Below are 24087 nucleotides of genomic sequence, written 5' to 3'. Positions count from 1 at the left end.
TTGTTGTGTGTTCAGGTGGTGGGTGGTGGTTTTGTTTGTGGTGGTTTTTTTGTTGTTGTTTTTTTTTGTTTTTTGTTTTTTTTTTTTTTTTTACTGTTGGTTGGACTCGATGATCTCTGAGGTCCCTTCCAACCACTACGATTCTGATTCTGATTCTGATTCTGATTCTATAGTTATGTTCTTCCATGTTTGAGAATAATCTCGGACCTCCAATTATTTTTATTCAGAGTGTTCTTATATGTCTGAAAGAGCCATAAATGCCCTTTTACTTCCCTGCCCTATGAATGTGTTGAAATGGCACACTGAGTATACTTTTACAGGCAGATTGCATTGAACTCTGCTTTTTACATTCACTTTAAGTGCTCTTTAACATTCTTCTTTTTAAAGTAACAAAGTAACAGGATTAACATGACAGCCACTAACACTAATTTGGGCATTAGCAGAGTACCTTTCTCTTCCCAGTTCTCCAGTAAGCCTATAATTCATATTTCAATGAATTTAGTACCCACTCTCCATTTTCTTGTTCTTTTCTTCACAGGAGCAGGAAAAGCTTTGAGACACAACGCAGAAAGCTTTGTAAAATATAGCCCCCTATTGGAAGATATTCATACAATAAACTTTGTTGATGAATTACTTTAAATAACACAAGGTCAAAATAATTTGTCATGCTGCTATTCAGTCCTATCCTTTTCTTTCCCTTAGTGGAAGAGGTTAGAAACAGAAAAGAAAACAGTTGCCCTACTTTTTGTTGATAGCAGCTGGCAAGAGGATGCTCATGGGATGCTGTATATGTGTCCAGGTTGCATGATCAGATGTTTGATATTAAAGTATGGTACTTAAAAGAGAAAAAAAAAAAAAAGATTTAGTGCAAGGGGCATTCCACATAGAACCGTTGGTGGCTCACATCCAACCTGGATCTGTAGGAATTAAGAGATGCAAGCCGGTATATGCCAATCCAGATCCTGCACTATGTTTTGAGAGTTTGCAGGATTTCAGGCTACAGCAGAACTGCTGGAAACATTAGGTATTCTTGATTATGCAGAAGAATGAACAAAGAGCAGTTTTGTATTTGTTATTTTTCAATAATGGGCTTGGACATCTGCTCTAAATGTTGCTGCCTTAGGTTCAGTTACTTCAGTTTACCTTCCTAACACACGTGTCGTGGTTTCGGCTGAATTTACCAAAACCGGACCGACAGATGGCCCTTCCCCCCCCCTTCCCCCCCCCCCCCCAAAAGAGGAGAGAGGAGGAGAAAGAGATAAGGAGATTCAGAAGTTTAGAATGAACTAAACTACTTTAATGAAGAATTAATATTAAAATAAAAATAAAGAAGAAAATAATGAAATAGATACAATATATACAAAACCGTATCAAGCTCCCAGGATGACAGTCACGTCACTGGCAGGCACTGGGGAAGTCCCAGGCTGGACTCAGTGACGAATGGGAACTGGTTTCCAGCTCTGGAGTCAGGAACACGCGGATCGGGATCAAAGGCAGATGAACAGACAGAGTCCTCTCTGGACGTCGGCCATCGCAGGAAGGGGGTTGACCCTTTGATCCCTCAGCTTTTATACTGAGCATGGGGCAGATGGGATGGAATACCCCAGTTGGTCAGGTTTGGGTCACCTCTCCTGTCCACTCCTCCCCACCGATGTGACCTCTCTACGTTTTTTCCGTTTCCAACCCTCTAAGGGGCAAATAACGAAACTGGCTGACCTTGGTTGTTACAGCAATAAGTATAAGCAAGGGCCTCCCTGCATACCATCCCTTGGCATGGAGCACAAACATTGGTTTTATCATTCTGAGAATGAGCAGTTTTCTCCACAATATGCTGTTAATTTGAGAGAGTTAGAGGAGGCCTAGCTAGGGTGTAAAGTTACAGAACAGAAAATTGGTTCGGTTTTACTTCAAACCGGGACAACATGGTAAATTGACTTATTCAATTATAAGGTCATGAACAGTCTCACCCAACTTGCCTCAAGGGGGTGGGCCTGGCTGCTTGTGGGGATGAGACAGAGCTCTGAAAGAAGAAAAAGAAGACAACAGTAAAGGAGACTATGGAAGAGATTCAGGTCAATTTGATACTCACTAAATATCTTTTCCTCTCATCAAATAAAGAAAACCCGAAAGCCTTTTCAGCATGTGAAAGTAGGGACTGCATCCTCTGTCCTCACCACAACCCTTCTTCTTGACTAAATAACTCGTGAGGTGAAGGGATATTGTTGCCGTGCTCTAAACAGGGAAGGACTTTTCTCTGTTTTAGGTGGCAACATGAAATGATCCAATATCAGAGTTTTCTTGTCAAACCCATGTGTGATGAAGTCACAGGATACATGATTGTCTCCACTATGCTTGAACTCAGTATCAGATAGCAAATGAATGAACTGCAATGCAGGGATTGATCAGACACGTTGTCAGACTTCTGAGCTGGTGCTAAACCGCTTGTTTTTCCCTTGTGCATCTGGCAAATCTAAGCAGATGCAGCCTCTTGTTCTTCTATTTTTGCATGGCTGGGGCTCGAGAGAGGCACTAAGAGAAGTTTTCTGGGGAAAGAAAGGAAAAGTCATTCAGGCGGACATCTGAATTCCTCCCTGCTGTGGAAATAGCCTCTATGCTGTGGCTCAAATTAGGGGTAACAGGCAACAATGATTTTTATTACTTTGCTGCCTTGGCTTAATACTTTGTTTTGCCTGAAGAGAGTTGGTGATTTAAGATAAACTGCCTTTTTGGAACCACGAACTACACCCTAACAGAAGATGCACCGTCCTGGGGGAAACCTTATGCTTCACCAGACCTGGCATGAGCTAATTAGTACTGTTTCATGTTTTATGCCAAGGCTCATATCAAACAATTTGACTCAGTTAAACTCAGACCTTCAATGAACTGTTTGACTTGTCCAGCTCCTTGTGAGCTCTGAACATGTGTCTTCCTTAGTCAAGGAAGGAGAGCTCCGTCTGCTTTAATTTCTATCTTCTTTTGGAGCCTATATTAAACTCCAGCGGTTTATAGCGCATTAAAGATCCCTTGATGTATTTCATAAGAGTAGAGGGTTGTTCTTTGGCCAGAAGGAGCACGCCATTCATCTACTAAAGGCTTTAAATGCTGTTTTATCTGTCTACTTTACAGGGATTTTGATTCATCTCATGCCTTGCAGTCTGGGTGCCCATCTCAGCCTCTCTCCCTTCACACACTCACAGTCTGTCTGTTCATGCTGGGGATGAGTTGGGGACAGATCCTGCAGCAGGTGTTCCCAGCTTTTTCTTTTTCTCTCTTTTTTTTTTTTTTTTTTTTTTCGCTGGATACCATAATCATCAGAATCCAAGAGGGATCTAGGGCTGTCATCATCACTGTTATCGACATCACCAGTTACCTCCTTGCCTTACTTACAATGCCCTGGGAATTTAAAATAGTGGTAAACATGTTCGTTTCTCACTACTGTTAGTAGTTGTAAGTAACTTACTTACTAAGTGCTTTACTCCACCATTAAGCAGCGATTGAGGAATCCTGTAAAGGTACATAGATTTACTGGATGTGTTCAAATGTACAAATAAATGAAAAAAACACACCTTACAATTATGAGAATTTAGGATTTGAATACACAAAGGGATATAATGGTGTGGCAAATAAAAGCTTAATTTTGGATTAAAGCCACCACATGTGTAGCCTGATATAATTACACAGAAGACAAATTTTAATTTGCTTTTCCCTTTCCTCTAGTATCTTTTGACATGGACTTTATCATTCATAATAAGACAGACATCTTTAAAGATCTTTAACCTATAACCATCTCTCGCATCGTCTTTTGCAGTATGTGGGCTGGCATTTAAATGAAACAACCAAGGGACTCTTAAATGCCATTATAAGCATGTTCATTCCAGCTGTTTGCAGGATTCTATAGGTCAACCAGCCAAGGGGCTTGACTTGAGTGTTTTGGGATCAGTTACAGCTTCACTGGAGGGTTGAAATTCAATCTTAAATCATTGTGCTGTAACGAGTTGGCGCTACGGGGTTTTATTTCAATAGTTGGCTTCTTCCTTATCGTGGCTACCCATGGACTGTAACTGCATTTTTATAGTGTCTGTTTGGTGCAGATGTAGCACTCAGCCTTGGATATATCACACTGGCACCCTTAGTGTTCTCAGAGTGGGACTATTTGATGCCACCTTTTATATCACTGCAGTCAGGCAACACTGCAGAATAAATATTAACAAACTTTTCCTTCCATTCTGATGAGAGTCTAAAATAATTTACTGTTGCGTTTCTGAGCCAGGTCCTGCATCCTTCCTTGATGAAGGAAGTCACAGCTCCTTTTGACTTCCACGGGAGTTTTGTCTGAGCTAAAACTGGAGGCTCAGGCTCAGCTTGGTTAAAGTACACCACACTTTCACATCAAACGCATCACTTAAAATCTTCCTGCACATCATTTGGTGTAGCTGCCAGGCTTTTGTAGTACACATAATTAGGAAAACATTTTTCATTTATGAATTACCTTTGTTTTGTGCCTGTCTGATGATGTTAAATAGTGATATAAAAAAAATAAAATATGTATTTGTGAAAATGTGAAGATTATGAGCTAAGGAAGAGAACTCTTTCAGCATATTATAATTACGTTTTTAGATTTCTAAGATCTGCAATTTACTAGCTATCCTTGTTATACTGTGCACTAAATTCTTAGATGGGATCAACTATTGCCAGTAGTTCAGTGGTTCTGAGACACTGGTACAGTGTATTGGCTTTCAAAAAGAATTGAACATGTACAGCTCACTACTTTTTCCTTAAGCAATTATTAAAGACCTTCCGTAAAGTATTGATGAGTAATGCATTTTTTTCTCCGAAAAAATACTTTGAATTATTTTTGCCAAAATATGATGTCTTCTGCAATATTATGTGCTATCACTACCACCCTTCTCCAATGAACTCATTCAATAAAGCATTTACAAGAATGGTGGAAAGACCATTAGCTAGTTCTGAATATTTTCCATATGAGTTGAATAGCTGATGAATAAGAGTAATGTTCACTGTTGAAAGGCAATACAGCCTGTCTTAAAAAGAAGGATGTTTTTTGTTTCGTACCCACCTTTCTTTTCTTTGTTTCTGTGCTTTGGCCTTCACTAACCTTGGCTACTACTCCTTTACTGAGCTCTTTCAGCATATATATTTCTTTTGCATTATATTTTATCCAGTCTTGCAGCTACCCAACTGACAGCCGATGACCTATCTGGCCAACACTGCAAAGGAACTTTTGATATTAGATCATTGGGATGTTTTTTCTTTTTTTTCCTCTGACAAATACTTGTCAGAAAGCTACCAGTTTCTCTTTTGCTCCATGAAACTGAACTTTCTATAAACATTAGTGATTTACTCAGAACCTTCCCTGAAATTCAATAACCTTCATGGCACATAATCTTATAAATGTATTTAGTGAGATATTATAAGGGATTACCATCTTAAAATCACCTGAAGGCCAGTATTTCTCCTAGACAAGTGAGTTCAGATCACTAAAAATCTAATGGGAATCTCCTCTGTGGTCAGATGATTGCTTTAACCATCACTGAAGGTATAAAGAAGTGATTTAAGTAAAATTCTAACAATCCATTGTGACACAAACTATACTTGTCTTTGATGATGAAGCCTCTATTGAAAGGTGGTTAGTCACAGGTAAGGAGGCTGTAACTTTCAGCTGAGGGACAGTAACTTCCTAAATAGCATTCTTCAGTCAAGAGCGGTCATCTGACTACACCCTTCCACTGCAAATTTAAATTTCTCCCCTGTTACAAACCTGACATTTCCCTCATGTTAAATCTTATTTTCCTTCATACTAAAGTCAAGCCTGTCAATAAAATTCTGAATTTACAGCAAGAGTATAAGATTTGTATAAAAGTGTTTTATGTGTTACTGGTCTTTGATGTAACAAATTTTTCATTAATTTTTTTTTAACTTTCTTGCTTCACCTGTTAGGTTTTAGCATTTGGTAGGTCAGTATTTTACTCTCCAGTGCTGTGGTTTTATCCAGACTAGTTTGGTAGCTTTTTGATGTCTTTCCCCCTTAAATTAGAAAGTATGTATTCTCAAAAAAAATATAAAAGAATGATGTGAACATTTTGCATTTGCCCCAGGGTTGTACAAAAATGTTTTCTCAGTGGAACATCTGTCAAGAAAAAGAAAATACATGCCTAAGAATTCTGGAATGTGAAGACTCGGTTTAAGTCAAATGTGGCTGGTGTTAAAAATAACCTTGATCCAAGGTCTTCTGTATTCCAGCTGAGTACCCCGGCTACAAGGTGGTGTAAGCAGCCCCCAATCCTCTTCTCCATTCCTGCCTCAGCATTGCCTCTTCCTTGTGCTGGTGTGTAGCCTTTTGGGGGTGTGCAGCAGTCTGAGAAAAAAAGAAGGAAGGAGGGAGGGAAAGAAAGAAAGAAGGAAGGAGGGAGAGAGGATGGGATGGGATCATAGAATCATAGAAACAAAGAATGATTCAGGTTGTAAGGGACCTTAAAGATCATCGAGTTCCAACCCCCCTGCCATGGGCAGGGACATCTCCCACCAGACCAGGTTGCTCAAAGCCCCATCCAGCCTGGCCTTGAACCCCTCCAGGGATGGGGCATCCACAGCTTCTCTGGGCAACCTGTTCCAATGCCTCACCACCCTCACATAAAACAATTTCTTCCTAAGATCTAATCTAAATCTCCCCTCTTCCAATTTAAAACCATTCCCCCTCATCCTATGGCTCCACTGCCTGATTAAGAGTCCCTCCCCATCTCTCCTGTAGCCCCCTTTAGGGACTGGAAAGGGCTTTAAGGTCTCCCTGGAGCCTTCTCTTTTCCAGGCTGAACAACCCCAACTCTCTCAGCCTGTCTTCACAGGAGAGGTGCTCCAGCCTTCTGTTCATCTTTGTGGCCCTCTTCTGGTCCTGTTTCAACAGGTCCATGTCCTGCCTGTGCTGAGGACTTCAGAGCTGGGTGCAGTACTCCAGGTGGGATGGGATGGGATGGGATGGGATGGGATGGGATGGGACAGGATGGAAAGTGGGTTGGTAAGGAAAGGTGAGCGCACTGCTGAGCTCAGCAGAAGTGTCCTGGGGCTTCAGAACACAGGGCACTTAAAGCTCCAGGTAGAGTTTCCTGGAGGAGGCTTGGAAACCAGTTCTGTTTTTAACAGTTGCATCTACAAGACTGGACTGAAATGTCTGTAATTCAGTGCGGTGTGTTGGATGTGGAAACTAGTGGTAATGATAAAATGAGCAATAGTCCTTAAAGATTCCTCATCTCCAGGAAACTCTTTCTGAAGCTGAAGACACAAGTTAAATTTATGGCCATAAGATGAAGGAGAGTGTTTTGGAGAGAAAATGTCTTTATCCTTAGGAGCAGTAGTTAGTATGGGTGATGAGCTGTGCCTTGGCACTTCTCCTGTGATAATTATTAACAGCATCAGCCAACTCAGTCTTACATGCATAATTCAAATATTTCACATAATTCCTGACTTGAACTTAGAATAGGAATACTGTGGACTATAATTTTTGGATTCTCCATTTTCTGTACGCTATTTTCATTTTTGAAAGCTGGGAAAACAATGTCCATTTGGGAAGTCATAATAACTTGTAGGGGTTTTTGCTGGCTTTTAAATTGACTTTATTTCAAAACTATGTAATTTGAAGTTATTAAGTTTCTAAATTTATGATTGCTGTTAGATTTCTTGAGGACAAGTCTGTTAGATATAGAATGGATGCTTTTCTGGTTATTATAATTTCTAGGGATTGTCTTACATGACAAATTGAAGCAGCTTATTAATATAAAATGCAGAGTAGATTATACTTTGCCAATTTTATAAACTCAGCAATTTATAAGGTATCAAATGTGCATATATTTCTATATATCATCAACTTTTAACTTTTATATTAAGCAATTTTATGTTTTTATATTTATGTCAAGCCACTTCTAGGTCTTGTCTAAAATGATCTGTTACATATTAAACCTCTTTTTCTTGATCCAGTTATGACTTCTATTGTGGATGTAGATCTATTTATTCATCTCAAACTAATGTGTTGTTTACAAAAGCTTTTCCATTAAAATATGAAACTGACTGTTATCCATGAGGTTTCTGACAAAAGAAAGAATTGAGTTTTTACACTCATTTTGAAAAATTGACTTTGTAACTCTGCTGTGATGTCTCATCACGCAGACAGCTTCTGTTATGTATTTTGAAGTATAATAGGACCTGAGAATTTAGAGGAGGGGTTTACACCATAGGGGGCATTTGTTGAAGTCTGCTCTCAAAAATGTTGTTTGATCTCTCTATTGACTGGGACCGTCTTGGTGATTTCTTTCTGTAGATCCTAAGCAGCACTGCTGATTGCTGCCTCACCTTTTATTTTGTTTCTCCTTCACCATATGCAGTATACAGGGCATTAAGGCTACAGCTGCCGTATTTCTTCTGTCGGGATGTTCCAAATGGACTGCGCATTTGGTTGATCGATCGAGGTGGATAAGCTCAAAATTCAAACAGATTATCTCACCTGAACTTTTTTCTGCTCTTAACACAAGAGGGCTTGGGCATGGCCAGAAGAGAAAGTTCAGCCTGTGGGACTTTAACGCAGCCCAGTCATGCAGCTGAGGACCTTCTCCTTGCACTCTGCAGAAAGAGGGGCATGGGGAATGTCTGATAGACTTAGTGACACGAAGAGGTAAAAGAACAAGACAAATGTGGCACATCTTTATTAAGCTGTCTGATACAGTCCCACTAGAGCATTTTGCTACTAGTCCTTGTCTCCTGAGTTGTGCACTTTACATCACAAGATTGTCGGTGCTGATGATGACTAAATAACAAAGTGCTCCCTTGCCAGCAGTAACAGGAAATATTACGTCTCCTTTTCCAAGTGTTGCTATGATAAGAAAATGTTTTTTTCTATCAACTTTGATAGATTTTTGTAAGTTCTCATGAAAATTTTTCACACAACTGGACACAGGTTTCACTAAAAACAGCCCCCCAGTATTTAATTTGCCAAAACTGAAATCTTCCTCTTTCGTTTGCAAGAAAGGTTTGGGTTTCTATTCCACTTTTATGCTAATCATAAAATAACAGTATCAAACAACAACTTATGATGAACACTCCCAAACTTTGTTGGCTTAGTTGTTATGAGTGGTGGAGGTGGCAGCCTCATCCAGCACGTGCTTGTTAGGAAAGTGGTGTGACAGTAAACCCTCAGAGGACCCCAGTCCCATGGAGCATACACCATTTCTCCAGCCTCAAGCTCCTCTGCCCTACTAAGTTGATATCTGTGTTCTAGCAATAGAAGAAGTTGAGCCAGCTAATTTTGGGAACCTCTGCCTTGCTTTCAGGGTTGAGGTTTTTTGGTTGTTTTCAGAAGAATCTGGAAATGGTGATGAAAGCAGAAGTTCTCTTGGGAAAATTTCTTGTTCAGGAAAATAGCCTCTTTATCATCAAAATGTTTTTGGTGAAATATTTCAAAGCACTCACACACACATATCCAAGTGAAACTATCTGTCGCAGTGTCTGCCCCCTTCTGCCTGCACCACGTGGCATAGGTTAGTCTGGTGGCCACTTGTGGCTACCGAGATTTTGCGTTTGTGCAAACAGTACTGACTCTTCACATCTGTATAAAAACAGTCCATAATTGTGCACAGCTACCTGTTTCTCTCCCTTTGTTCTGTTGATTTCTGTGTAGTGGTTTAATTACCTGAATCACAGACCAGATTACGGACTGCTTTCATTCATTTGCACAGAGCTAAAAAGTCTGTGTCCTTCCCCTCTGTTTGGGGATTCTGTTGGGTGAAATACTAGATACAAGAGCAGCAGCACTTATGTGCTATATACTCTGTTTAGTGTATATTGCTCATGGTATAAAGAAACAACAAGTTAATATGTTTCTTTTGCCATTATAATTAATGATTAGTTCTTTAACTTCTATCTGCACTGTTGATAAGAAGGTTTTATAATTTAGAAGAGAGTAGTAATTTGAGCAGGATAGATGTCTCCTACCTCTTTCCTTTCTTTAGATCTTTTTCGTCTCGCTAATATATTCTGTGGGATTTAGGGATGAGACAAATTACTCTGTGTTGGTGACGAGCAAAATAAATGGGATTTAGTTGCACAGAAAAGTCTCACTGCATCGCCTGATGGTGAAAGAACTTGTTAGTGGGGAAGGAATGGTGCTGTGTGTTTGGTGTCCTGCTCTCAGGACTCCATCAGTGGTTTACGTGCTGTCACTGTACATAAAAATAAAGAAAGAGCCCTGTAGACAAGAAATACAAGCAACTCTCCCAATCCTGGATAAGTACCATAAGCAGTCAGCTGCAAACTCATGTTTCTGCTCGTGCTCTCTTTTTGACTCACTAAATACAATTTTTTATTTTTTGGATGACTTCACAGCTGCAAGGAGAAGCTCTCTCCCTTGGTGTCCTAATGGATATGAGGTGGGAGGACAGGAATGGATACCTCGATAGGCAGCAGGAGAGGAAACTGAACCCTATTTTTCTGTGTTTGTGGTGGGTGCCTTTACCACCATAGTCCATAAAAGGACTAATTATTTTTGTATATGTTTATGTCTACCTATGGTGCATATACACATTTCTGCAGCCATCTTTGGGAAGGTACTTGTGGTCATTGTGCTATTTTGTGGGAGCCCAGTCCTGCTAGACATGCTCAGAGCTTGCTTGCCAGATATCAAGAAGGTACATGTGAAGGCAAACTTTGTGTCTGGTCCAGTTTAGGTCTGAGCTGAGTACCAAGCCTGTTAACACAGGGGATTCTCCCTTACCTACAGCATGAAAAGAATAAGATAACTTCTGTTAAGATAAGAATATCTTACATGTCTAAGAGGATTGTATTTTAACATTGTCTAATGTGTGATAATTTTTCATTGCTATCTACTGGGCCAGATGTTTAGCTGATAAAAGTCAATGTAACTTCACTGACTGCAGAAGAGCTGCACCAAGTTGATGATTCAACCTTTGTTCATGTAATTGTTTGGATTTATCGTATTTATTAACCTCAGCGTAGAGAATGCATTTTTCATGACCGGTGTAAGGAATGATTTCTGTACAGAGAAGATAGATTCTGCTCTCAGTAACACCTCACCCCGTCTTGTAGGTCAGGATTGAATCTGGCCGTTATGAGTAAAATGAAATGTTTTATATGAAATACCCACATATGATAATACTTTTGTTGGTATTCATAGGGCCATGCTTACTCCATCTGTCTCAGTTATAAATATTTTAAGTGCATATTTCAGTAAATTTTAGGGTTTGTAACAATGTAGTAAAATGAAGTAGATGTGTAATAAATTGTGGCAAGCACAGAAACTCAGTTGTTTCTCAGTAGGATTCTGTTTAGATGCTCAAAAACGTCTTGCTATGGCTGGGAAAATATAGAACCAAGTTTAAAATTCAACAAGTGTGCTGCTGAGAAAGCTGTTTTTAGTATCTTTAGAAAAATAGACAGGAATGTGTTTGCAGAGGAATTTTAATCTGGCTTTTTTTCTTCTTTTTTTTTTCTTTTTTTTTTTTTAATTTGGCTTAACATCCACGAATGCAGAACTATGTAAGGACCACATGCTGATGCAAGGATGAAGGTTGATGCTTCTTAGCTTCCTCCATTTCCACACCCAACTAAATCCACCCCCAAAATACCATGAGGACAGTGGGAAGAGAGCCATTAAGTTGCCACCATCTCTTTCTGATTGTACTTGATCAAAGCAACATAGCAGCTTTTGGCAGAGTGCAGATAGCTCATTTGTCTGATGGTTTTGAAGCAGCTTACACCAACATCTTCCAACATTTTCTACAGCCTTTCAGTCCATGAGCCTACCTCCATGCCTCAGGTAGCGAGGAGGTCCCAGCAGTCTTCCTTAATTCCTTGATTAGGGAACTTACCCAACAGCTACATCTGAGACTCCTCTGAGCCTGCTCTGCCCTTTTTGGCCAAAATCTCTCTCCTTAGGAATGCACTGAGGAACTTGCAGTCAAGTCTAGTTGAGATTAAATCTAAGAAAACAAAGACATGGGGAAGGGAGGGAGCATGATGATACTTCATTAACAATAGCAAGGTTTACATGGCTTTGCTCGATCTAGGTGAGCTCCTTCAAGGACAAATTTTGTATTTAAATAAATATTGTCAAGCCTTAGAGTTTACAGCATTCGAGAATGGAATAAAACTTGTCTGTGTTTGGTTTACAGAAGTAGTTTTATGTTATATGAGGGTTTTACAAGCATTTTCTTAAAGTTTTTCCAAGTGTTTTTTCATTAGGAGAACTGTATGCTGACTAGTACCTGTCTTCAGATACCAGTGTACTGAAACACTGACAAAGGTTACACCCAGGAACCATAGTTTCAGAATTTTGCTGTACTTCTGCTTGGTGAAACCTGGTGCGAATAACAAAATGTCAAGCTTTCTCTTTCACCCATAATTAAAAAGGATGGTCTTTTTCTGTGTTTTCTTACAGCTGGCAGCATTAGAGAGACAGATCTTTGACTTCCTTGGTTTCCAATGGGCTCCTATCCTCGGCAATTTCCTACAAATAATAGTTGTCATTTTGGGTTTGTTTGGAACTATCCAGTTTAGGCCTCGATATATAGTCGTGGTAAGTCTCATTTATATATCTATTATATTTTGCAATTTGTTTTAAAACCTGTTACAATGCAAAACAGAATTTTCCTGACCTCAAAACACCAGATAGTATATCTGTAGAAATTTTAGAGTTCTTCATGTCTTTTTTCAAATTTAGGACTAGTGACTGGCATTTCTGAGATTTTGGAAGCTATGGGTAACCTAGAGAAAGTGCTACCAAAAGTATGACCGTGATACAAGTTCTTAGTAAGGTTCTTTAAAGAATGAAATACCTCAATGTGTCATGGGAGCATCTACGATTAGACTATGCATAAATGAAGGAAAAAAATACAATTTTTTTTTGCAATAGGCAAGCAGAATCAGTGGCCATTTAAAAAAATATATTTGTAATGGTCAGGTTATATTTAGCTATATCTTCCTCTTAAACAGGGAGAAGCAAGGATTGTAAAAATTCCTTTTTCCCTGTGACCCATGGGTTCCAAAAGAACCTCCTTCTCACTTATATCTAACTTTGCCAAGATTTGTATTTACGGCCTTGACCCTAAATGGTTGTAAATTGTCTCTGATTCTTGTAACTTGAAGCTTCACAGATTTTTCTCCCATGTTCTCAACATAGCCAGGAATAAAAAAAATAACAAAGCACAACTTTCAAAGCTGTGAAGGAAACTGCCAACAAAAAAAATATCCCTTTTCCTCCCCCACAGTCTCTCCTGAATGGATGAATATTATGTCTTTACCTGGCAGTGTCTGTATCTGGAACATTTCAGTTGTGTTGTCAGTAATGGATTTTAAGAGGCTAAAGTTATTATTTTATTCTTTTTTTCCTCACAAAAGAGTGAAACAAATGTCTACTGAGGAAAGCTTATTAAACAAATACTTTAAAAGCTTCATCTTTTATAGTCAGGCCTGTAATCCTGTAATCCTTTGTCATGTCTTAAAAGAAAAAGTGAACAAAAAGTGCACCTAAGGTTCTTTATACTCACATTAGCTAAGCTTCACAAGCAGACTATATGTAATTGCAAGCAGATTGATGTAAATAATAGCACTTTTATCTATTACCTGTGGTTGGAGAACCAGGCAGCAGTGTATATACAGCCATATCTTGATGACTCACCTTTCTGCTTCATGTTCTCTGTTTTATACATAAGACATCAGAAGCAAGTGAGGGTAAGCATCTGTAAAATTACGTAGGAAATTCATGTCTGAAGTGCAACACCACAAAATCTCTTACCCCTCAGGTTCAGCACTGCCTTAGTTTTCAAATGAAACACAACAGATGTTGACTGTTTCTATATCTTTTGCCATGTAAATGAACATTTCAGACTATGTTAAAGTTGTTTTAAAGTAGAGGTATAAAACTTGTAATTAAAGAAAGAAACACCTCAACAAGATACTTTATCCTCGAATTTAACTGAACTCATACTCTAGTTTAAGCACATATTTAAGAGCTCAAGCTATAAAAGGTGAAAATACTCAAGGTATAATAGGTGCAAATACTCACTACTTGGGAAGATCAAGACTTTAGAGCAGCTTCTGTCCTTACTAATGTAATGTTCCCAGTGAAGTAGGAATAGCTTGAGCCAAATCCTGAAGTCCGAAGGGTGAAAGTACACAAGCTGTCTGGAATCAGGCTCACAGCTCAACACCAGCAGAAGGGGGTGGCTTGCACGCCCTCCCTATTCCCACTGTTCTTCTCCCTGGCTGAATACTTCTCCAAACCCTCTCCACCAAATCTGGCAGCAGTTAACCAGACCCTTCAATAAGCCGGTTCCACTCCTTCGATGTCAGAAAACCAACTTAGGAAAAAGTGGAGGGTTTTTTGGTAGGATGGTGAGCTGAATCCCTTCTGTGAGGTTCCTAATGGATGCCAGTGCCAGCATAAAGCAGGGATTGGGACTGTGCTGTCGTGAACAGCAGTGTAGAGGTGGAGGGGAAAGGAAAGGAGGAGACGCAAGACTTCCCTTGTTGCAAGTTACAAACTTGTCAGTTCAGCCTCTTGTCCAGCTTCACCCTCAGGCTGAATTCAGTGAATACCTCAAGCCAGCATAAGCAATAATCCTCCCTTTGCTCTGCTGCTACCTGCAGTCCCTGTGCTGTTCCTTCATTTGCACCAGCACAAGCATCAGTTCAGCCACTTGATAAACTATCCAACCAGAACAGATCCAGCTGAAAAGCAAACATTTTCTTTTCCGGTGTTAAGTGCCAGTCAGTTTTCTGACCCATTTCACTATTAGGGTTGTCCCAGCAGAAGGGAGGAGGTGTGAGAGGGGAAACAGGAGCAAGTAGCCAGAGGAAAGGGAAAAGTGCATGGAGTCCTGCAGCAGTGCAGGGTTACACCAGCTTAAAGTGCTGGTTGAGCTGTAGTCTGAGATTCTTCCAATAACACATGCTCCCCAGAAACTGTGATACCTAGGGCTGTCCCAACCACAGCTGGGCTTTGCCAGCTATCCTCAGAAGCCCTAGAGGAGTCACTGGTATGGACAGCAAAGACCCCTACCAGTGCTAGCTCCAGGATGTCTTCTCTAAGGCAAAAAGGAATCCAGAGGCACCTCTCCTAAGGAGGAACGTAGACTGCCTCCCTGCTTCTGAAACCCTATATAAATCACATTCCACTTGTTACAGTGGTAAACTTTTACTACTGGTTTCAAATATAAATTCTGTTTAATACAAATCTTCAGTAGAGTTCTGAATTCCACTATTACTTAAATACAATATGCAGAGAGATTCCTACCCAGGCTCTGAGTAGTGAATTGGGCTCCAGTTTCATTGAGAAGCTTCATGGGCTTCCAAGTCCATTTCTGCAGCCTCAGTCACATCTAAGTCCCTGGGTATGTTAGTGGCTGCTGTCCCTCCTTAAAGTAAGAATTTGGTTCTGTGGCTTTAGCAAAAAAAATATGTTGAGTCTTGCTTTTATGTAGTCTGGTTGCTGAAGCTTCTGGTTTAGATTGAGCTAAATACAGTTTAATGGAAAAGTAACCAAATACTTCAGGAAAAGTATGTTTAGTATCCGTTGTCTTTTCTTTAAAACTTCCCTGTACATCAGCTTTTCTAGTGCATATGATCCCATTAGGGTATAAAAAATTGAAGTAAAGAGAGAATGAAGTCAGATACAACAGTTTACTTCTGTAAACTGTGTACACAAAATTGATCTGGCGCATGTGGTATATGTCTCCATGGTATTCTATCATACTTTCATAGGGATCTTGACTTAAGCTGGTAAACTTTAGGGCCCTTCGTTTGACCTCAAGAGAAGGTCTTTAATGTTCTGTGCAATGAAGGCTGCACCTGAAGGTTTCCCTGACAAGAGAACTTACATAAAAGCTTTCACTTTGCCATCCTGTGCTGCCTATGTTATGTTCTCTCCCTCAAAATTTAACATACAGCAGGAATACAAAAGCAAGTGAATAAATGTTACATGTAGGGCCATAATGAAGCACATCAATACTGCAGTCGGATATGAGAGTGTAATTCTGCAGACACAACTGAGCAAGCTTTTGGTGCAGGTACCTAGAGCCACGTAACTCAGTGCTGGATAATCACAAAAGCAGCTGCCTACCTTTCAGATATAGGACTGTAAGGATGGTGATTCTGAACTAAATCTGAAATTTCACTTGCTCATAGGTAAAATTCTGAGTCCTCAGAGCTTAGGAAACAGAGAGGCAGAGGGAGCAACTGTATTAACTCCAAGTGTCCTAATTAGTTTAAATCCAATAATTATTTCTAAGAGTATTTCTATTCATTTCTAATTTAGATCAATTTTTTGTGAACAATTTGTCCTGTCACTAAGCGGATGTGCTACTTTCAGTACTTGAATATTTTGTGGCTGAAATAAATCAGTGCAAAGTTCTCAGGGGACATAAAAGTGCAGAGCTGATTCCTAATTTTCCCATATTAGCTTGTTTGAAACTTACCCAAACAATTGCAAACAAGAAAAAAACAGCTAAATTTCAGTTCTAACTATGCTGTAACACATCCGTCACACAGCTCCAGAGCTCTGCTGTGATCCATTTCCCTGTGCATACTTTTCCTTTCTTGATAGAACTTGCTATCACCAGCAAGATTTTCAAACTGTTAAAATTGATTAAAAATGATGACAGAATACTTGTTAAAGTTGGGTTTTTTCCCCCTCTCCTACTTCTGATATGGGACTTCAAAAACCTTCTGAGCGATGAGTCATATAGCTAAGATTGCACAAACCCGGCCCAAAGCTGAACATAAATGTATTAATGAACACTGAGAGATGAAAATAATACACTTAAATAAGAGGGATATAAGGTGGAAACCTCTGCTTTGCTTGCCTTAAATCATACCATTAAGTAATAAGATATATAGGCAACGTGTACACCTGAGAAGCCGGGAGGCAGTTTCTTAGGAAAAAAAAAAAAAAGGCAGAAAAAAGGCTATACAGGGTATTTTATGTAGTATTCAAGCAAATGCTATACAAACACTCCTGCAGTTTCAAAACACCAGTGAAATATTTAGGCATCCAAAATTACTCCTTGAATATCCTTCCTGGCAAGTCCTGAGTTGTTACTGTTCCATGATGTTGATTTATGCCATTTTCCTTGTCATCTTTCTCGAACATGACTAAATAGGGCTCCGTAAGTAGTGATACCTCAAAGGCACAGCCAGGTTTTACAGGAAGCCAATCTGATGACTCAGTAGTTGCTGCCTTTGCCTTGAAGTATCCCTGAGCCAACATTCATTTCCCCTAATGCCAAGACACTGTCAGAGGAGGTGCTGCACTTCAGATTAAATATACACTTGAGACAGTTTATTCATTAAGGCTAAACTTATCCCACAGTCCTTGTAATATTCAAACTTAGAAATTTCCCTTTTCTCTCTTAGCTTTCAGTTTAAGAAGCCATCCTTTGCCTTTTTCCTTAACCCTTTCTTTTTGTGACATTTTGTCCCTCTAATACCAATGATTTAACTGTAGAAATGGTTGTATTTCACTAGTATATGAAAAGTATCTCTGCATTGGTCTCAATATGACCTGTAGAGTCAAAAGAAGTATAGAAATATCACTACTGAGACTGGCATTAATAGAGGGGATCTGAAATGAACCTACTGGGTCGGACAATAATTTAATAGATATTTAACCTGTAAGGTTAGGGAGTACCCTCTCCACTTAACTTATAAGACTCCAAATGCTTCCTCACACCACACAGTATGCAATCCTTAGTGCAAAAGACCAAAAGCAAGAAAGTATACAGTGCATCACAGGGAGAAATCAGCACAGATTTTTTACTGGTGTCCTATAGGTCCTTCCAGGAATCTGTTAGGCAAAAACATCCGGGTGATTTCTTAGTACATCATATGGGCTATAAAATTAAAAAAAAAAATAAAAGCACAACTCTTCTTATTAATTCAACCTGTGTGGAAAATTCCTTCTTCATGCCAGGTATGGTGAGGGTTGTGATGCTGAGCATGAGACCAGCTGAACCAGGGGGAGAGTGAATTTGGCTGGCCGAAGACTTGGGGCAGCAATTGCTGGGTTTGGGGGGGGTGGGTAAGAGTGAGCAGATGCAGCAGGACCATCAGGTTGGTGTTCAGGACATGGGGCTGGAGAGGCTGGGGCAGATTAGGTCATGAAACAGGTTGGGTGAGGTGCCTCAGGAGGGAAACGAACCCTGAGGATCAGTGTGGACCTGACGTTTCAGACCATAACCACTCCTCCGTGGACAGCTAACGTCTGCATGATATGTCCCTCCACATAGAGGACAACAGCCCAGGATGGTAGGCAGTTTCTCTGCTGGCAAAAAGGAGAGGTCTTCATCGTGGATCTAAAAGCTACATCTCTCTTAGCGACCCAAGCAGGTGTTAGTGTGATGACACATAGTGGAATATTGTTACGAATTTTCTTTTAAACCTCGAAGGTGTGCACAGGTATATTTACACACATAATGATACACATAATGATCAGAACATATTACACATTTTTCAGGAAGAAACACTCCAAAGTTAAGAAAAGGTGTTATTAAAGCTCTCCTGTGCTATCTTAATGTGATCCTTTTATATATTTACAGTTTTAAATTGCACAGATACAAACCATTTTTTTTCCAGTTGCAATTTTCTAGTCACAAAATTTTCCAGTTGCCAAAAAAACCCTCAGTTACATTAGAACGGACAGATATTTGGGGTTTTTCTGGTGATTGTAGCTCTAGAATAGAAACTTGATTTGCAGGAAACAGAAGACGTGGGAAGAAAGGCATGTGACAGCAAAAGTAAAAGGATTGCTTTTGTCGTGAAGGCTGCCCTGGGTAGCTGAGTTTTATCTCTGCTCTCAACCACTGGAACCTTTTCTGACACAAAGCGCATCACTTAAACCAAATTTCTCATGTGCTTTGCGTTCTGAGTTCTTGTCTTGAGACCTTGTGGTCTCATTTGCAGAAGCGCTGAATGCTCAGACACAGGGAGCTTATAAAGCGCTCTAAAATCCCAAGTGTTCTGAAGAATGAAGTCTTAAGCATCTCAAGTTGGATGCCTGTAATGTATGAATACTTCTGAATGTAATCTCTGCGTGTATCAGAACATAATTTGCATTCTGAGAGCTGTATCATTCCCTTATAACATAAAATAAATTAGTTAATGTTTGTGCAGCTCTCAGACATTACAGCGATGAGCATCTTAGAAAACCTCATGAGGAAATTAATATTCTGTCCTCAGAGCGGGGCCTGAGCGACAAAGAGAAATGAAGTATTGACTTAGCTGTTCATAAAATGTATTAAGGAAAGTAGGCGTCTTTTAAAATAAAAATATACCTATGTTGATTTAATTGTTTGCATTGTATTGCATAACCACAAAAGAGAAAAATTAAGACGGCATATGTAACCAGAATCCTGACATTTCCTAATTTTTCTTTCTTGGTTTTGCTATCTTAAAACTTTTCTTTCAATGTAATATGCCTTAACTACCTATGACAGTATACAAGGCTAAAAACCCAAAAAGATATGTTTTCAGATTTGGACAATAATTTTCTTACTTTTAAAAATTCTATAGTACTAATTGCCAAACATGAATTATTGTGTTCTTAAAGCAAAATAGATCTTAAATTTATATTCCTGCAGTTCAGTGAGAGGGTAGGAGGACCCTCTCTATACACAGCAGCTGGGTTTGGAGGTGCACACCTGCTTTCATAGAATCATAGAATCGTTTAGGTTGGAAAAGACCTTTAAGATCATCGAGTCCAACCATAAACCTAACACTGCCAGGTCCACCACACTTTGCATCTGCGCTTCCCTTCCAGTAGTCGTCATGACAGATAAGGGACCGAACAGGTCCTGACTGTGTAAAACAGCATAGCTTGCCTTGGGAAAGCACGTTCAGACAGTTTTTGCCTGATTCAGAGTGACTCAGAGTTGTCCTTGATGCCCGTGGGACAGAATGAAGCCATGAACAGATTTGGCTTGGCCTGGCAGATCAAGTAGGTTTCCTGTGGTTGTGATGACTAATTTTATTCATGGATGGACAAAAAAATTCTTTCTTAAAAAGGCAAATCGTCCTGAATATTCTGAAATCTGCTTTTTACGAGCAGCTGGTCTTTTATTAAGTGTTTTAAGTGTTTATTAATGTTGAACACACTGCACCTGATGTTCTGAGGACCTATGCTGGAAAATCAGGAGCTTATGATGAGTTACTACAGAGTCAGCAAATGTGGAAAAATGTGATATTCTCTTTTAGGTTAATCTTATGAATAGTACAGACCTCATACTGTTCACAGGCCACAGCAGCTTTGTATATTTTATAATAACCCAGCCTTTAGTTGCCACACTGTCCTTCTCTGTAAGCCAGAGGAAATGGCCCAGGGGTGTCACTCTCATTTTGTTTATTAATGCTCTACTTCTCATGCCATAGCCATCTCCAAACCACCTGAGTACCTCATAAGAAATTAAATTAAAGCAGTTAACCTGTCCAGAAATGTCAGGGATAATCAAAGTGGGGAGAACTTCAATCCTCTCCACCTGAACTTTTCATTATTCATCACAGAGAGGGGAAGGAAGAGGGAAACATCACCCAAAACTGCCCAGGAAAGCCAACCTGATGGCATCTGTGTGATGGAAATGGGATCCAGCATATTGTAGATTAGGGTGTTGAGCTTTACTGAATATATTGATGCAAAACAATAGCATATTAGCCTCACCTGGTCACAGCTAATTAGACTTGCAAAGGCACTTAGCAGCAGTTCTCCATCCTGAAGATTATAAGCACATAAATGATGATCAGAAGCCTGAAGTACCTCTCCTATGAGGACAGGCTGAGAGAGTTGGGGTTGTTCAACCTGGAGAAGAGAAGGCTCCAGGGAGATCTTAGAGCCCCTTCCAGTCCCTAAAGGAGCTACAGGAGAGAGGGGGAGGGACTCTTGATCAGGCAGTGGACCCATAGGATGAGGGGGAAAAGTTTTAAACTGAAAGAGGGGAGATTTAGATTAGATCTTAGGAAGAAAATCTTTTATGTGAGGGTGGTGAGACACTGGAACAGGTTGCCCAGAGAAGTTGTGGCTGCCCCATCCCTGGAGGTGTTCAAGGCCAGACTGGATGGGGCTTTGAGCAACCTGCTCCAGTGGGAGATGTCCCTGCCCATGGCAGGGGGGTTGGAACTGAATGATCTTTAAGGTCCCTTTAACCCCAAACCATTCTATGATTCTATGAAATGAGAAGTGGTGGTGCTGCTGCTGAGTGCATTTTTCAGGTGGGTGTAGCTCCAGCGTGGCTGAGCGCGTCCTTGGCCTGTCAGATGGAAATGTTTCTGACATGTGCTCCTTGGGGAGTTAACTGGGCATAGTTTACAGTTATATATAGGTAAACGGTGCATCTGTAAGGAAATAGTGCAAGTCAATTGTGTTGACAATTAAAATACAAAAGATGGTTTAAGGTAGACAAATTAATTTCTCATTCATGCTGTAGAGTATGAGTTTGGTCTTGCACTGGGGTAGGACACCGGAGAACCCAGAAGAGATACAGATACTTTCATCTCTTAAAGAGTGCATTGTAGGGTTGGGTTCATGCCCACAAGAGCTGGAGTAGTGGGCTATTTTTAAAGTAATTAAAATACCTTTTACTGAAAGACTGTTAAGAGGTCAGATTTAGCCTTTACCTCTTTGGTTTTTGAAAAATATCAAAATATCTGATCAATATATCTACTGTTTAATTTGGTGATTTTTTTTCTTGTGTTTTTATAATATTTAAATATTATTTTAATAATATTTGCTTCTTTAATTACTGTGCAATTCTGGAATCTCCATTAACAGAGTTAAATCATTATTTACGAGTGACTCATAGTTGCCCTAAAAAACAGTGTTTAAGTCAGCATTTTGGACTTAATTGGCATCAGTAGGATAGTGTAAAACTGTAAATAATAAATCTGTTTTATTGGTATGTATTTAGAGCAGCAATGAATATTGGATTTGTAATTTCCTATAGTTCTTAAGGGACTTCTGCAGGGAAAACTCCTTTTCTGAACTCTCTGCACTTGTCTGTTCCCAGAAGAACAAATCCTACTGATATCAAGTTTGTTTTTTTTTTTATTATTGATCTCCTCAGTGTAAAGTCCTCTTTCATCCTCATATTTTATTTTTCTGTCTCTTTTGCTTTCATCTGGCTTTGTGTTTAGTACACGGTGTGGACTGCCCTGTGGGTCACCTGGAATGTTTTCATTATCTGCTTCTATTTGGAAGTAGGCGGACTTTCAAAGGTAGGTCACTTATCCTTCTTCAGGCTTATGGGAGGGTGTTTTAACAGCAAGACTCTCAGGTTTTAGAAGGCTGAAACCAGAGAGGGAAAAAGTGGTTGTTTGAACACACAATTTGATCTTCGGAGTTCCCCTCCAACAAGAACTTGAGTGTTTGAACTTTTCTCCGATAGTAAATAGTCATGGGTTTGAAGTACATAAACGCAATGAATCTGAATTACAGTTGCCTTCTGAAGTACCATCTGGGGGGGGGAAAGATAAAAATACTATTCAATGGAAAATTTGAGGTTCTTGCTGTTTGTTGAAAAACAGACAATGCCATTTTGGTCAAAATTTCAAGTGTGGATGAAAAATACATCTGAATTTCCAAGACTATTTTGAAAGCAGCTAAGAAAATTACTAAGAAGGTTAATGTAACAGCTTGTTGGGTAAATTGGTCTCATGGTGAGAATGTTAATTGTTTATAAAAAAGAATAAATGGCAAATGATGGGGTTTTTTTTACATCTGAATATAACTTTCCTGTACATCATACTCGATGCCCTCGGTTACTGATTCCTTATTCAAACCTCTGATTAGAGCAGAAATATTTGTTGGAAGGATCGAGATACATGTTGCTTCCATACAAGGTAGCACTTATGTTAGCTATAGGTTATACTTAGCACTGGATCTACAGTGAATTCCATACAACATCTGCTGGTTTTTACCCTCCTGTTGGACATAGATGGTATTCATCTCTGTTTACCACATTCATATTTAAATGATTCCAGGCACAGTTATACCCATAGCACATGCTGTTCCCGGTATTATTAATAGGGTATATGTTCCCATTATTGGCTGTAGATTTAGTCAGATGAACCACATCCCTGTTAATTCATGCAGTGCTTTTAGAGAATTGTGAGCTCCACTCAGTCCAGATGGGAACATTTGTGAGCTACATACTTTTTGGGGTTCAGCGTTAAAACTCCTAGCTTTTGGGTGACAACAAACAAAAAAACGGTGAAACTGATTTAATAAGAAATAAAATTGAACTTACGCAGTAAAAATTCCATTAAAATTAAAGCTTTCAGGGATAGATTCCTTTGGTCATAAAATTCCATAATGAAAAGCTACAGCAGTTTATTTTTTCTCCAAATATGATGTAGTTCACCAGAAGTCATAGGCTTAATGAGGAAATTAGTGCACTTCATAGACAATAAAAATAAATGATCTTATTGGTATGTTCTGACTTAAAAAAATCTATTAGATGAACAGAAGAGCAACACATGGAAGTGATGACTGCCCAAAGTTATTGTTCATTTTCATGATAAATAGAGTTTGTATTTTTTCAATCAGTGGGTGATGACTGGTTTTATAGTGACTGTTATATTTTTATAGATAATTAGTGTTTTTATCTAAGTGCCTAGGAAGTGAAGTGAAACTTTTAGTCTGACCCCCGACTTTCTGAAAATTTGAGTTTTCTTTCCATTGATTGCAAAGGAATCTGATCATATACTTAGTGTGAGGGGATTATAAGCCAGCAGGTATGAATTGAAGTCTTGTCTTCCAGTTTCATCGCCATGTTCCACTTTTAGGTCGTTTTACTTAACTTTTATGGCAAATCACAATGCAGAGAAATAGTAGCAGGAATATTACTCAACAGTTGAGAAAAAACCCTTTTATTAGTATTTACATTGCTTGATCTCTTAAATTGGGTGGAATTTTTATCTTGTGGTTTATAATTACGGCACTTGAAAAGTAGTTTCTCAACAAAGTGTTAGATACAAAATTATTTTATTATTACGTTTGATGCTGTTTCTGAAAATTATGCTAGAGAT

General features: G+C 39.3%; 1 protein-coding gene across 1 annotated transcript in view; it reads left to right on the top strand.

Moving 5' to 3' along the window:
• Positions 1–24087, top strand: part of NKAIN3 (sodium/potassium transporting ATPase interacting 3) — a 347179-nt gene that overhangs the window by 165210 nt on the left and 157882 nt on the right. The window contains exons 2-3 of the mRNA XM_074146537.1: positions 12458–12595; positions 22195–22275. Coding sequence (XP_074002638.1) covers positions 12458–12595; positions 22195–22275 — 219 coding nt within the window. The remainder of the gene's footprint in view (positions 1–12457; positions 12596–22194; positions 22276–24087) is intronic.

This window comes from Numenius arquata, chromosome 4 (genome assembly GCF_964106895.1).
Source record: "Numenius arquata chromosome 4, bNumArq3.hap1.1, whole genome shotgun sequence".
NCBI classification, from domain to species: Eukaryota; Metazoa; Chordata; class Aves; order Charadriiformes; family Scolopacidae; genus Numenius; species Numenius arquata.
Note: the sequence above shows the minus strand (reverse complement) of the source record. Positions and strands in the feature narration are given on the sequence as shown.